At 38.9% G+C, this 15,146-nt stretch overlaps 1 protein-coding gene across 2 annotated transcripts in view; it reads left to right on the forward strand.

Moving 5' to 3' along the window:
* Window positions 1-2,024: 2,024 nt before the first annotated feature.
* lama2 (laminin, alpha 2) overlaps window positions 2,025-15,146 on the forward strand; it is a 351,505-nt gene continuing 338,383 nt past the window's right edge. For both annotated transcript variants that reach the window (XM_051960749.1, XM_051960750.1), the window contains exon 1: window positions 2,025-2,186. In XM_051960749.1, coding sequence (XP_051816709.1) covers window positions 2,126-2,186 — 61 coding nt within the window. In that variant the 5' untranslated portion in view covers window positions 2,025-2,125. The remainder of the gene's footprint in view (window positions 2,187-15,146) is intronic.

Raw genomic sequence — 15,146 nt, forward strand, 5'->3', positions numbered from 1 at the left:
GACTGTTGAAATATAAGCTCTGTGAACTGCAGTGAAAATTGTTTGATTAGCCTAAATTAAACCAATCAGAAACTCTATTCAAGGAGTCGCAACTCATGGTTTTTTCTCAAGAAAGTCCTTCATTCTGTGAGTAAATTGGTCTGCACTCATGTAGTTTTAACCTTAAAGTGGCATAGCCTTTTTTTCTGTGATGTAGCACATTTCCGTTTGAAACACACTAGATAGTACATGGCAAAGCTCAGCTTAAGTTGAGTAGGTTTGTGTCATTATTAAAAGAGGCAATTTTAACACACAATGCACAATGAAGTTAGGGGGTTCAAAAGTCATTAGACAAACATGCAGTCTGGAGTGAACTATCCAGATATTTCTGTTCTGAACTGCTTAATGGAGCAACAACATTACTGATAGGGCAAGAAAGGAATAGGGTGCAAATCTATCTAAAAACTCCCTCCAGACATGCATTTCTTTCTGTTAATCTGATGACATCTGAACAGTCATTTTCATGTCTGAATGAACATCCTGGTAACTTTTCCTTAAAAGTCATGACAGCAATCTTACTTGCTCCTAGTGATGTAATTTATTTATTTTTTATCACATTCACCACAACACAAGTCTGAACTGCATGGTACCACATTAACAGGCAGGCATGCACAATATCGCAATGCATTTCTTTTGGTGTAAAGAACTTTTTGGGAAGATTTTTTTTAAAAACCTGAATCAATGATGTTTGTCTAAAAACATCACAGACAGCAAAAGACATAGCTTGCAGCCAGAAATCACAGAACACCTCGCTCTCTTTGTTCTGTGGATACTTTTGTGGGGAAACTAGCAGTGTTACAGCAGCAAAGACAGAAAAAAACAGTACAAAAAAGAGCAGCTACAATGCCCACAGTACACAGATATAAAGAGACACTTTCTTGTTTAAGAAATATAAATGTTTATAGTATTAAATATAGAAATCAAAATAAAAAAATAAGAAAATGGTCATGTTATTGCATATATCTGTCTTTATATTGTATAGTGCCATGTGGACCATTCCAGAATTGGAGGACATTTGGGCTTCAAAATTTTTGAAAAATAAACCCTCTCTTTTGCAATTTTTAGGCAACAAATTCATCTATAGGTAACAAACTATCAAAGGCTTGATTGGCTCAGTGTACACATCAATGGTACTATTTTTATTCCATGTTTTATTTGTTGTTTGCTAACCCTACTCTAATCACAGTAACAGGGTTGCTAATCCATGCTAATATTAGCTTTTTCTCAGGAGTAGAAGCTAGATATGTAGCTAACTGGTACTGCTGACCAAAATGACAAACCTATTGATGGAAAAGAGTAAAAATTATTTGTCTTATTCTGATAATATACATCCCAGAGTTGCACGAGGTAGAGTGTCAAGGCTGACAATGTTATGAAAACAAATAGAAGAGAGGACATAGCTTTACTCTCCAGCTTATCATGTGATTCACTGTTTTCTTCTTCTACCAGCTAAAAAGGTTACGTCAACAGGGTTGCTGTGGGATACACATTCCATACATAATAAATATTATTTAAAATATTGTGTTGGTTAAAAATGTTCCCACAATTACAAGAGACATCAATCGGAAAAAAATTACAGAAAAAAGAAAATTTAAATTTAATTTTAACTGTTTTATTTGAAATTCAATTTGGTCATCATGGGGGTGGGACGACAGAAAAATGGCATTTTAGGGTGGGGGGAGGGCTATTCTTTTATTAATAATAATGATAATAATAATAATAATAATAATAATTTCTCCAACATTCTTTTCTTCTAGTTTCTTTTTTAAACTTTGCATCAGGACAAGTAAATTTACACATCTGCATGTTTTAGTATTTTGAACATGCATTATTTGAAATTTGATTGGTGGGATGTAAACTGTCCCCCATTTCTGTCTATTTATCTAGATATCTGATCTTCCTTCCACATGGTGTTAGAGGTTTCTCCTCCCCTCTGCCCTGGCAGGGAGTAGGGAGGAGGAGGAGGAGGAGGAGGAGGAGGAGGAGGAAGATGAACTTCTGTGAAACTTTTCCCTGACATTCAGCTGAGCCGCGCGAGGACACGGCGGAGAGGGCACCGCGCGCACATCAGAGTCGACAGGACGACATGAAGCGACTGGTGTTTATCACCGCTTTGCTATGGCAATGCTGCCACGGCCAGCAGAGAGGTAAGTCATGAAAGACTGATAGATAATCGATATATCATCAATACACGGCGCTGCGGAGAGCAGTCGGACCGCTCCGGTATCGTTCTGTCAGCTAACGTGTGAGCAGCTTGCAGGACCTCCAGCAGCACGGGCACAGGAAGCAACATGTTCTCCCACATCTGTCAGTTATCCAAAGTTGTCGAGAAAGCGGCCTCTGCTAAAGCATTCTGTACTTTTGTTTCATTAGCGGTGACAGTAAACGGCAGTTCATGTAAAAGTCCTTCAAAACCAAAGTCTTCTCTGTCACAAGTAAAACAACCACAAACCCAAAAGAGGACATGATGTTTCCCACAACTCTTGTTCTGCGAGGTCTCTTGCTTGCAACATTTGTTGTATCAGAGAGGCACAAACTTCTGAGGTCAGACAATTACAGATGGTTTTGTTATTTTTAGACCCATAAATCTTACTTGAACTTCAGCTTGTCAGCACAGTTGTACTGTGGCTATTTACACAACACAGATGTCATTGGTCTTCTGATTAGGCTAAACTATTTCTATTTAGTACATATATTTCATATATTAGTTTGCATGTTCTCCCTGAGCATGTGTGGGTTTTCTCCGGGCACTCCGGCTTCCTCCCACAGTCCAAAAACATGCTGAGGTTAATTGACTACTCTAAATTGCCCGTAGGTGTGAATGTGAGTGTGATTGTTCGTCTATGTATGTAGCCCTGCGACAGACTGGCGACCTGTCCTGGGTGTCCCCTGCCTTCGCCCGAGTCAGCTGGGATAGGCTCCAGCACCCCCCGCGACCCTAGTGAGGATAAAGCGGTGTATAGAGGATGGATGGATGGATTTCATATATTAATATGATGCGTGCACAAGGAATATGCTCCAGTAAACACATTCACAGGGTAATAAATTCATGGAGGCATTCCCCAATGACCTGGAGAAGATGCCCTTCCTAGAATGATAACTCTGCTTCACTGATCAGTCTTTCCAGGATTTCGCGGGCGTTTTTCAAGATTGTTGCGGCCAAAAATGCATGAGTTCACTAGCCTAGCCATGCTACACCCATGTTTCTGACGGCACAAGGGTCTAGGGAAGCTCGACAGGGAGGGAGGCGGGCTAAAAGGTTGTCTATCAAATCCCTCTGCAGCAATTGGGTAGGTATACAACCAATCAGCGCAACAAATAGGCTGACGTAGTTCCAAGAGCACCAGCGGATTGTGGCTAAGTCCCATTAGCTTCCCAACCAGCGGAGCCGCGGAGGCGCGGAGCCAACTGGTATATTAAGGATTTGCCATATCCGTCGGCATAAGTCCCAATACGTCTTTCTTCTCAATGAAACACTTAAGTGCCGTCCTTTGTTTATCTTTCAAGTTGAATGCTAGCTTCAAATCTTTAAGGGCTGTGGCCAAAGCCGAGTCGAAAGATAACTGTTTATTGTGCGCGGGTTGTTTCTGTCAGAATCGCCACGCCTCTGTCGTCACTTCGTTACGCCCGCCTTCTGACTCTACACTTCATGGTGATTGGTCCGGCCAGTTTTAGGAGAATCCAGCCTCGAGCCTTATGGAGGGTAACAAGACCCTCCCTGGCAGAGAATTAAATTCGTTGCCGTGGATTGTCTAGCGCGGCTAGGCTATGAGTTCGCAGCAGCTTTTCTAAAAAACTGTAATTTTTTAAAGTTGTGATGTTTTAAGCTTATTTATTGCGATGAAATCGCGGGAGACAGTGGCAATTGCTAAAAAAAGTTGTATTTTTTCAGCTTTTAGAACATGTTTCAACATTGTAATTGACAATATTTATTGTCAATGTGAATTATTTAACGTTCCAACCCATTTACACAAGCTGGCACACCACGGTGGTGGTTAGCAGCAGCCAGATACTGGTTTTACAGGAAGTTTTTGGTAGGTTTGAGGCACAAAATGATCATTTACTATTGAATGAATAACATTTGGACATATCTGTCAGTGGCCTAAAAAGTTAATTTCACTTCCTGGCACACATTTATTCACACACGCGCTCACGGCTTGTCACATCAGTTAACAAGAAAAACAATCAGACAGCGCAGTACTCCACCAAGACTGTTTTTATTCCCTGACCTTGCGCTGAACACAGGCATGTGTTATGCATGTGTACGTTATGAATCACGTGACGTAAATATGGAGCGGGCGGCCAGAATTGATGGGACTCAGGATATTTTTTGTTGGTAAATGAGAGACATCAAGATGGGACATGTCTGCATCTTCAAACCAAAAACAAGGAAGTGAATTTGGTGACGTACGTCCATTACGTTTGCGCTGAGGACTGCTATGATTGGTGGAACTCAAGGAAGACAGCCCAAAATTGCGGAAAAGTTGGGGTGAATGGACAAAATTGCAAGGTCGCGCAGAACGACTGAATTACAAGCAAGATATGCATTTAGAGCAGGGGTCGGCAAGTAGATGTGGCTTCGGGCCAAAATGTTTGTAAACAATCGAACAGCGGGCCAACTTGCGGGGGGGTGCGCTCCGATTCCGCGAGCGGGGGGGTGGGGGGGTGGGGGGGTGGGGGGGTGGGGGTGTGTGTTGTCGATACCGCGAGCAGCAGAGCTTCTACTGCTTGGGACACACGTCTCAATTCTGATCACAGATGTATTAAAAATGACTCCCGAGACACACACGTTTTGCACACACTGTTGCTCAGTGAAATCTGGCTGGTACAACCGTGTCCGACCAGTAGCGCAAACGCGGAGATGCCCGGCAGCAGCCAACCATGCGAGTTTCGTGTTGCGGTGACGGACTGGCTTGGCTCCGTGCCAAATCAAATTTTCAAAATCATCTGGCGGGCCAGATATTATTCCTGACGGGCCAGTTTTGGCCCGCAGGCCGCCAGTTGCCGACCACTGATTTAGAGGGTGCAGTACTCTGCCAAGGCTGCTCAGTTGTTATTTCATTATCATGTTTAAAAAATTAGTGGTCCACAGCGGTTGAATTGTAGTAGGATCGCAGTCATGTGATCGTAAGTAGACAGCTGACGTAGTGTTCACTTGTAGTCCTAGTTGCAGTGACGCCGTGTTGCTATCTGGCAATGATACAGAAATCTTTAACAAATCCAGGGATCCAGACTATAAGCCACATCACTGCCAAAATCTAATCACTTGGTCCTTGTGTCATTTCTGGCCTTCCCTGAAAATTTCATCCAAATTCTTTAGTCCGTTTTTGAGTAATGTTGTGAACAGACAAACAGATAAACTAACACCGATCATCACATAACTCCGCTGCGTTCCTTGGCAGAGTAATAATGCCACATCACATGGGATGCCTAGGCGACACTAACAAAGGATTAGATACTAGCTAGGTAGCTCGTCAGTTGACTAGCTAACACTGCTATAAGCAAGAGTGCTTAAAAAAATTTGTATAGCTAGAAAATTCTACAGCAAGCAAAGTAATGTGAAATTTTACGGCTGTTTACTTAAATATACAGTTGATTGTTGGGTAATGTTTGACCTATAGCCTGCAACAATTAGTCAAATCATCGATTAGTTGTCTTCTAGTAATTGGCGTGATGCATTTTTGAGAAAAGGAAAATAAAATTCTGAATTGAGCTTGGCAAAAGTAAACATTTTCTGATTTCTTTCCTCCATGGTGACAGTTAACTTATTATCTTTGGATTGTGGACCAAACAATTTGAGGATGCTATCTTAGACCTTGTGAAACACTGATGAACATTTTTGAACATTGTTTATAGACCAAACTGCTAATGGATTCAATGAGAAACTAAAAAATGCATTATTTGACAATAAAAGTAATAGGTAGTTGCAAAGCCCCCACAAAAAAACTCCGAATAGCTGCATGGGTGTATTTAGGTTTTAAGTGAAAATGAGTTATTTTGTAAATATTTCAGATAAATCTACCCTTTGAACAAATCATATAGTGAAATGCACTTGAGAATGAAACACTGCTCTTCTACTTGCTGTATTTGCGGGGCTGTGAAAGATTAATTTATGGGCTGTGTGTCTGTGTTAGGGCCGTGACATAGTCAACAATGAAAAATGAGCAACAAAGACGTAAGCAGAGATGCGGATTGACAGCTGAGACAAAAGCAATATATCATGGTTAACAATTAGAATCGAAATATTCATGCAAGTAGCCCTGTAATAGACTGGTGACTTGTCCAGGGTGTCCCCTTCCTTCACCAGCCAGCTGAGATAGGCTCCAGCCCCCCTGCAACCCTAGTGAGGATAAAGCGGTGTGTAGAGAATGGATGGATATTCATGCAAGTACTGCCACTTAGTGTAGTTAGGCAAATTGCCCCACTTAAACACTAAATGCAGTAGAATTTGACTATTTTTTTCTGGGGATTTAAACAAATGCTTCCAATGAAGATGATCAGTAACATATCGGTGTGTATTTGTTTGGTGCGTGTCTAGTGTGGATTGGTCTTGGTAACTGTCGCTTGAAAGATCAGACAAATCTATTGCTTGTCATGCCCCTTTCTATTTATTCCTTTCAAAACATCTCAAACTAACCCAGGAGAGCTCTGGACCTCCTGCAGAGGAGAGGAGGGTGACTGCTGTCTGGATGTGAGTCTTTCTGCATACTGTGAGAGAGAGAGAGAGAGAGAGAGAGAGAGAGAGAGAGAGAGGGAGAGAGGGAGAGAGAGAGAAGGCGAGGGTGAGAGAGGCCATCTACATTTGGAGCCTCATTACCGGGCTTGTCAACCAGGCATGCTCTCTATCAGGGACGGAGCTCAGATAGACACCAGGAGATAATCAGAAAGAGAAGAGAAGGAGGGCTGAAAGAGAGAGAGAGAGAGAGAGAGAGAGAGAGAGAGGTGCATTCAATACTTATGAAGCATTGGATGGGACGTTAGTGACAGAGAAAAGATGGATGAAACAGATAGACAAAAGGTTCAGAGGACGTAAGACAGAGGATGAGCTTGAAATCAGGGACTGAAAGTATAAACGAACAGTGTGAACTGAAAAGCTTTTGAAAATGTTCCTTCAGTAAAAAAAAAGGTTTTTTTTTGCTGGCTTGAGGGAACATTTTTGTCAAACAAGTTATTTCTTTTTTTTTCCTCCGTCAAGGAATGTGGTGAAGCTATGTGATGATTGCCATTGTTTTGTCTGAAAGTTAGCAACATCATTCAAAAACGAACTAATAACACGCCTGTGCTCAGCGCAAGGTCATTTTGTTTGTGGGTACATTTCTAATAAATGGCCACATTCTATGTTGATGTGATTTCTGATCATCAATAACTAATAAACAATTGCATTATTTTTTTTTTAAATAGCTGCATTTCTGACAATGCCATATGGGAGAATGAACAGCCTTGGTGGAGTACTGTGCTCTCTGAGTGCTTTTCTTGTTTTTGTAATTTGATGATGGTGAAAGTTTTAGTAAATTGTCTGATTTTGTACTTACTCATACAGATAGCTGATTTATCTATCAATTGAACAGTTTTAATATTTTAATAGGAAACATCAGATGATCTATTTCCTTCAATCACACTCAGACACGTTGACAAGCCTCATTTGGAAGTAAGCAATGTGCTTCAGTTCTGTGCAACAATCATTATTTATCAGTAGAATTGCTTTTCTGTTAGTTTGATTCTGTTTCTTCAGCACTGACTTTTCAGTATTTTAGCCATTTTTTTTCCAAAATTAAATGTTGATTTACTTCATCTTGCTTGTTAGACAATTTGAGACAGCAACGCATTTAAAAACTTCATATGGAGCTCGAGAAACCATTGTTATTCCAACATTTTATAGACTGATTAATATGCTGAAAGTGATCAGTAGAATAATTCACAGTGAAAATAATTCTAAAGTCCTAAATTGAGTTTTCTTTAACGCTACCAGTCAAAACCTTGGACACACCGTCTCATTCTATGGTTTTTGTTTGTATTATTTTCTACATTGTAGATTAATACTGAAGATCAACATTTTTTTTGTTTACAACATAATTCCGTATGTATTCTTTTATAGTTTCGATGTAATGTACAATGCATAAAATAATTAAATAGAAACAATTGAATGAGAAGATGTGTCCAAACTTTTGACTGGCAGTGTAGGTTATTTGACAGTACTAGTCAATGAATGTCAAGTCATATACTAATTCCACCGTATTATAACAAGGCCACAAAAGTCCAATTTATTCTTCAACAAACAGAATATTGCCGCAATACCTTTATCATTCTTAATTATCTAGCTCCTGTAAAAAATAGTTTTTATATTCTCTCTTATAAACCAACACGATTCTTCTTGCAATATAGGTTTTAAACTCTGACTTTCGACCAAACGAGAGATGGTATGATGCACGAAACTCTCGAGCCATGCCAAAAAACTGTATTGATGAAAGATAGTAAAATGTAACAATATGTGCCTGTCACTGTGGAGAACTGGAAAGCTCTGAGAAGCTGGCAGAAAAGTTGACTTGTTGGAGTTATGTGTGTATTAATGCGAATGTTACCCACATGATTTGCATAAATAGATGTGAACTAAAGCCACTAGAGACCCCACTGTGGAATGAATTCAGACAAGGCTTATAAACCAACTGAGAAATCAACATTTTTATTTAGCAAATCCTTGTGACTTATTTATAATACCGCTGTCCTGCAGAAACCTCACACTCTGTCTTCAAAATAGCAAGCATATTAGGAAGGTTGAAAAAACGGATTGATTTCCCTATTGATGTTTATGGTATTTTAGTATAATTAAAGGCGCTGACGGATCCTATGAAGTATTTTCTCCTTGGCAGGATCTATGCAAAAAAGTGAAAAATAGTTAATTTGTAGATAAATGGTCTCTTCACTACATGTGTGTTGATAATTTATGGTAATGTAGATTAAACCAAACTAGGCTGAATGTGATGTGAACTCACTCGAGGTATCGCAGTGGATGCAGTGTGAATCTAGAGTGGGTTTTCTGCCCATCAGAGAAATCAACATTTTTATGAGGTGAATTCATCTCAGTGTCATAATGTTTCTGAAATATGTTGATCTGACTTTTTTATGTTAATATGTGAGCAGCCGAGCTTAGCTGAATAGATTTGATGGTGTACACCAGAGGGAAAGCTCTCAACTTTTACTCAGCCTGGTACCCAAATTCCCTGAATATAATAAATGTGTCCTAGAAAAAAACAGGGGAAGGAAGGAAGGATGGAAAAAATAGTGTCGAGGATGAAAAAAGGAAACAAATCAGGAAGATAAGAAAGATAAAGGATTGTTTAGTGCCTTTGTGTTTGTGTTGTAATAAGGGGTTATGTGGCAGAATTATATAGACGTTGTTGAAACATGCAAATGAATGCAGATTGTGAATACATAAGTGGTGCATTTGTGTGTTATTTGAATAAAAACAAGCAATACACACTCATCACCTACTCCTAGACTGTTATTTACACAATACTGTTTGGACACTTAAAGTTTACCTTATCTTAGTTTTCACATGTACAACTATTACTGTATTTTCCTGGTTGTCAGACGACATGACAGCCAGACATTTTCAAAGAATGCCTGCATTGCCAAGCATTGACACCTCTGCTAATATTATTAATTTTTGCATTAAATGCTTGCAAATAGAAATGTACATTACAATTTTTCCAAAACTTTTACATTTCCAGTGTTATATAAGATAGGAAAAAATAACTCCTCACATTTGACAAGCTGCAAAATATCTTCTTTTTTTTTTCCCAGTAATTGAACTCCAGTCTTCTGTCCACTTGTCAAAATGTCCTTGAACTCTCAGTTGCTCCTGGTGTGTGTATGTATAGAATAAAATACAAGTCAGTGTGATCTGTAGCTGTACTGTGCCTTGTATGGACAAATGCACTGAATTGTATGTCTGACTATTAGAATTTACATGCGCAATTCTCTGAATACTCTCTTTTGTCTTCTTGAGCCACCGTTATCTATGGCATTCACAAAAAGTCGTGACAAAGCTAACTGTAGTGCAATTTTTTTTTATTTTGACATTTTTGCTCGAAAACATCTTGAACTAAATCTTAAAATGTAACATTCAATTTTTAACTACTCAAAATGAATTAAATGTTCTGTTCTCAAGATTAAGCTTACAGCACATGTATGTGTTTGTCTGTATGCGTGTCATTTATTGACCAAGGACAGCTTCACACTCTACTGTATTTGTAAAATTGTCTTTGGCTTCAAAGCAGCCAGTAATTAATCAGTGACATTGTGGCAAAGACACAGGTCACATGACCACCAACAGGTGTTTATATGTTTGTGTACTTCCCCTGGGTGCTAAAATTAGCCACGTACTAAGTTGGAAGTTTCTGTCAATAAGGAAGACAGTGGAAGTGGGTTTGGTGTATGGTGTGCTAAGTGGAGTGATGTGCAGAAGGTTTATTCATATAAAGTAAAGTGTGGATGCTTTCGAAACAATACCAAGAAGAATTAAGAAGAAATTAAGTGAAGAAGAGTAGTAGTGTTTGATGTGACCGCCCTTTGGCTGTAGTACCACACCAATCTACACCTGAAAAAAGTCGTTGGCAGGTATTTTCAGGGCTCAACAATTAATCAATTTCAAACCAATTTGAAGACTCCTCTGCTATGTTTAACAGTAATTTGTTTAGTGTTGGATGGAAGTCGGACGGATTGCTTGATATCACAAGACAAATAAAGAAAAGAGATGTTGTTTTTCCAAAAACAAATACAAGTGAAGCTTTCTGTTGAAACTGATAATGGTGAAAATGGGTATAAAGCGGGTGGGACAGTTAATGGGTTGCCTAAAACAAAGAGATTTATTTTTTGTCGTTCTCCAAAGTAAAACTTGAACAACATAGTGATGTGGTTATGGAGTTGTAATAATTATAATAATGAGTAACACGAAATTTCATGTAGCTCTTTCAATGCTCCCAAATGCTTCATTCTTCTGATTGCAGAAGTAATGCATGAGCTTGTGATGCATAAACAGTCTATTGTTTCATAAAACCTTGTTTGCACTAATGCATGTGTAATACAGCCCACAAAGTATTTGGTTGAGTTTGTTTTGCAAATTTGCATGTATCATTGTGAATTTGTCAGTGTATGCTTATTACAGTAGCATGTTAATATTTGACTTGTACTCTTCCCTGTGGGGATGTGTTGCCTCTTACAAAGCACATCTTCCACTGAACAAATTCTAGGTCTGTACGTGTGTGTGTATGCCAATGTGTGTGTGTGTGTGTCCTCGCTGTTTTGTTGTCAGAACAGCATTGATAATGCTGAGGAGAAAATCAATAGTTAATTCTACCAGGGACACAATAGCTGCTCTGCAGCTCCATTCTACGGTGGGCTTAGACACAGAAAGAAACAGGGCATGAGTTGATGCATGGGTAAGTGTGTGCATGTGAGTTTGCACCAGCTGCAGCACCCAGACTGTTAACTATGCCTGAAAAATAAACTACACTACTATATGTATTTGCAGGAAACAGAATAAAAATTCCAAAATAGATTGGAAGACAAACTTTAGGTTGGTGTGCAGCTCCCAGCAATGGAATACAACACAGAAACAACCCATGTGTGTGCAACACAGAATACATGGAAAATAATGGAAATTAATACAAGTGTGTTGTCAATAGCATCTGCTTCCCACATTGAGAGGCTTCAAAATATAAATGAACATTTTGGAAAGTCATGTGATTGTGGTCCAGCTTCAACATTTTAATGTGACCTTCCTGAAATAACAGCCAAAATTAATTATCTTCACTCTGAAGCACCAGTCCAGTGGAGTTTGATGGTTTCTACTAAGATTTTTTGACACATCTGCTGCTGATGTGGGGGGAATTGCTCACTAGTAGTGTTTTACTTTTAATCTACCAGGTAGCATACTTGGTATATCGGCTACGTCTTTGGAGTTTTACTGGAAAACCCATGTTAACTAAGCATTCAAGTCTAGGAAAACTCACCTTTTTAAAAACACACAATACATTTCCAGTTGTTTCACAATAACACTTACAGCTAACTATAACTATTAATTTAATCTGATTGATTAGATTGTTTTCTTGATTACTCTATTAATTGTTTGGTCTTTAAAATGTCCATAGACAGTAAAAACAAACAAACAAAAAACATGTTAAAATGTTTCAAAGCCCATTGGGAAAATCGGTTGGAAAAAAGGTTGGAAGTAAATAAACTGTTGTACTTTTTTCTTTTACCTAAACAATTAATTAATAAAATAGAATAGTCATGTAAGTTCTTGAGCAGCCATCTTATCCTAGCAGACTAATCTTCTCTATATTCTATCAGTTTCTGTCTTGAGAATCTGTTCTTCTTTGTCAAAAAAATCAACATTTACCTTCTTACTCCGCCAAGGAACATGGCGGAGTTATGTGATGATCGGCGTTGGTTTGTCTGTTAGCAACATTAGTCAAAAACAGATCCACAGATTTGGATGAAATTTTCAGGGCAGGTCAGAAATGACACAAAAATTATGTGATTAGATTTTGGCAGTGATGTGGCTTATAGTCTGGATCCACAAATTTTTAAAAAAGATTTCTGTATCGTTGATAGCAGCATGGCATCACTGTAACTATGACTACAAATAGCAGCCTGCTGACGATCACATGATTGTCATCCTACTACAAATCGACCACTGCAGACTTATTGGGACTTATCCGTCAGAAATGATACAACTGAGCAGCTTTGGCAAAGTACTGTGCTCTCTGAGTGCTTTTCTAGTTTTAAGTGTTTGGTTGGACTTTGTGAAGAAGCTGTGCACTTCTAGAACTCACAATAATAGCATCAAGTGAAACAGATGCGTTTTCAGTGCTAATGCATTGCATGCATGTCTGCCATATATAGAAGGTTGGCTTCGCTACACAGACAGACAGACTGATGGATCTATGTACGTTTGCTGTGCGATTTGTTGCTGTGAATTTGTGGCTAAAACACTGCATGCCTCACATACAGATGTGTCACTGCAAAAACAGAGACTGCTGTCCCTTATACACATAAACACGAACGCCTGCAGCTGCAAAGACTTTGGAATGACCTCTGTTTCTTCATTTTTCCTGTTTCATTCTCCCATCTCTCCTTTGCTCTCTGATCTTTCTGGGTGCTTATATTTTCCCAAGGAGCTTCCTGTGGTAACACATGGTGTCAATAATGAGCCCCCTATACACACACAAACACACACACACACACGCGCACACTTTTCCCCTCCTCCACTGCCCATAATCCTTCATCCCCTCTTGCTTTCCTTTTTCTTTCCTGTCCGTCTCTGACTTTTCTTTCCTTCTATCCTTTCGTTCCTTGTTCCCCTGATTGTTCTACTCTTCCTCTCATCATTTACTCCTCTGTCTTTCTTTTCGTTGCTTCGCTTCTTCTTCCTTCTCCTCTCTTTCACTTCTTTTGCAAGCGTGATTTTAGTTTAGTATTTAAAAAGTACACTGGTGAGATGTAGTTCTTCTGAATTCTGGAAGCATTTTGCACTTTGCTGCTTCTTTATTTCATATCATTGCCCCTCTCTTCTGTGACCCCTTATACATTTTCCCTCTCATCTCCCCACCCACCTCCTCTCCTCTGTCTCCCTTTCATCCTGTGTAGGAGTACTGTTGACAACCTCTGCGGCCATAGCTGAGCTCACTCTCTGGCCTCACTTTGTTTGTCTTGCTACTCCTTCAATGTAGGTTTCTGGAGGTCTTATTGTTTTGTTCTAACTCAAATCACTTGAGTTCAAAACCTCTGTTTATCCACAGAGAACACACTGAGAGCAAGCTGTCTTTTACAGGAGAAATCCGTCTGACACAGGCAGTTCAAAGATAGCCATAAAGCAAGACAGGCGCCCCCCAGCTTTGTTTTGGATTTTTTAGTTTGTGGGATTTGGTTTGTGTTTTTTTTCTTCTTCCCAGAGTTAAACTTTGAGAACTAGTGCTCAGTTTGTTGATTTTGGTCCAGGGTTTTCCTTTAAGCTGTTTTAATAAAACTTATCTAGGTCATATAGCTACAGCACTGGCTTATACTATAATGATTTATTCTAACCAAATGATGATCTGCAGTGGATGAAATGAGGTTTTCGCCAGGTTTATCAATTGTACTGTAGTTTTACAGTAAATAATCCTAGTGTGCAAGTCAGAGGAGTGAGGAATCAGATTCAAGACAAATTTATATTTGCGTACTGCTTGATACAATCAAAGTAGACATGCAAATCTTTTTGCCTGAGTTTTGACACTGATGGCCTCTGACTTGGGTTGAATACTGAGATTTGACATCCCTGTACTTCCAGGGAACTCTTGCCTAAATATACTCATGTTTCCCCAGGAAAAAGCTGTGTAAACCTTAGAATTTGCATGCTTGTGTGTCTTTGTGTGTGCCTGTGTGTTCATACAGAAAACTGTGATGTATGCTGTATATAGTATATATATTGTAACAATAATGCCTTCTTCAAACCTCAGTAATGCATAACTCTGGGAAAGCCAGGCTGCACAACCTTTTGTAAGCCTTAAAGTTGTACGAAATATCTGTCAATATTTTATGCGGTTTCTAAACTGATGTATCGATGTTGATTTTTAGTGGACCCTGGTTTACAACCATCACTGAAAAATTTCCCTAGTTCCATCAGTATGTATAGGATGTCAGTATTTTCCAAATTTACTGAGTCAGAAGTTAGCAGACAGTTGAAAACAATAATATTGTCAGTGTCACTACTGTTCGTTTTACCTTTATAAATAGTCGAACAAACACTATGTCTATCTATCTATCTATCTATCTATCTATCTATCTATCTATATATATATATATATATATATATATATATATATATATATATATGTATAGCATCTGTGTATTTTTTGCAGTGGACAGAAACTAAAGCAGCAACAAAAAGGATGAATTAAAGAGTAAAGCCAAACTTCTTTTTTGACTTTGTCATGCAATACACAGTGAAATTTTCAACCCAAGCAATCACAGATTTTATATAAATGTTACGCATAGCAAGCATTGTTTTCCCCTGTTGTTTTGCACCAGAGTACAGTTTCATGCCTTTGTTATCGATGCAATCGTTT

This window comes from Acanthochromis polyacanthus, chromosome 16 (assembly GCF_021347895.1).
Source record: "Acanthochromis polyacanthus isolate Apoly-LR-REF ecotype Palm Island chromosome 16, KAUST_Apoly_ChrSc, whole genome shotgun sequence".
In the NCBI taxonomy this organism is placed as follows: domain Eukaryota; kingdom Metazoa; phylum Chordata; class Actinopteri; family Pomacentridae; genus Acanthochromis; species Acanthochromis polyacanthus.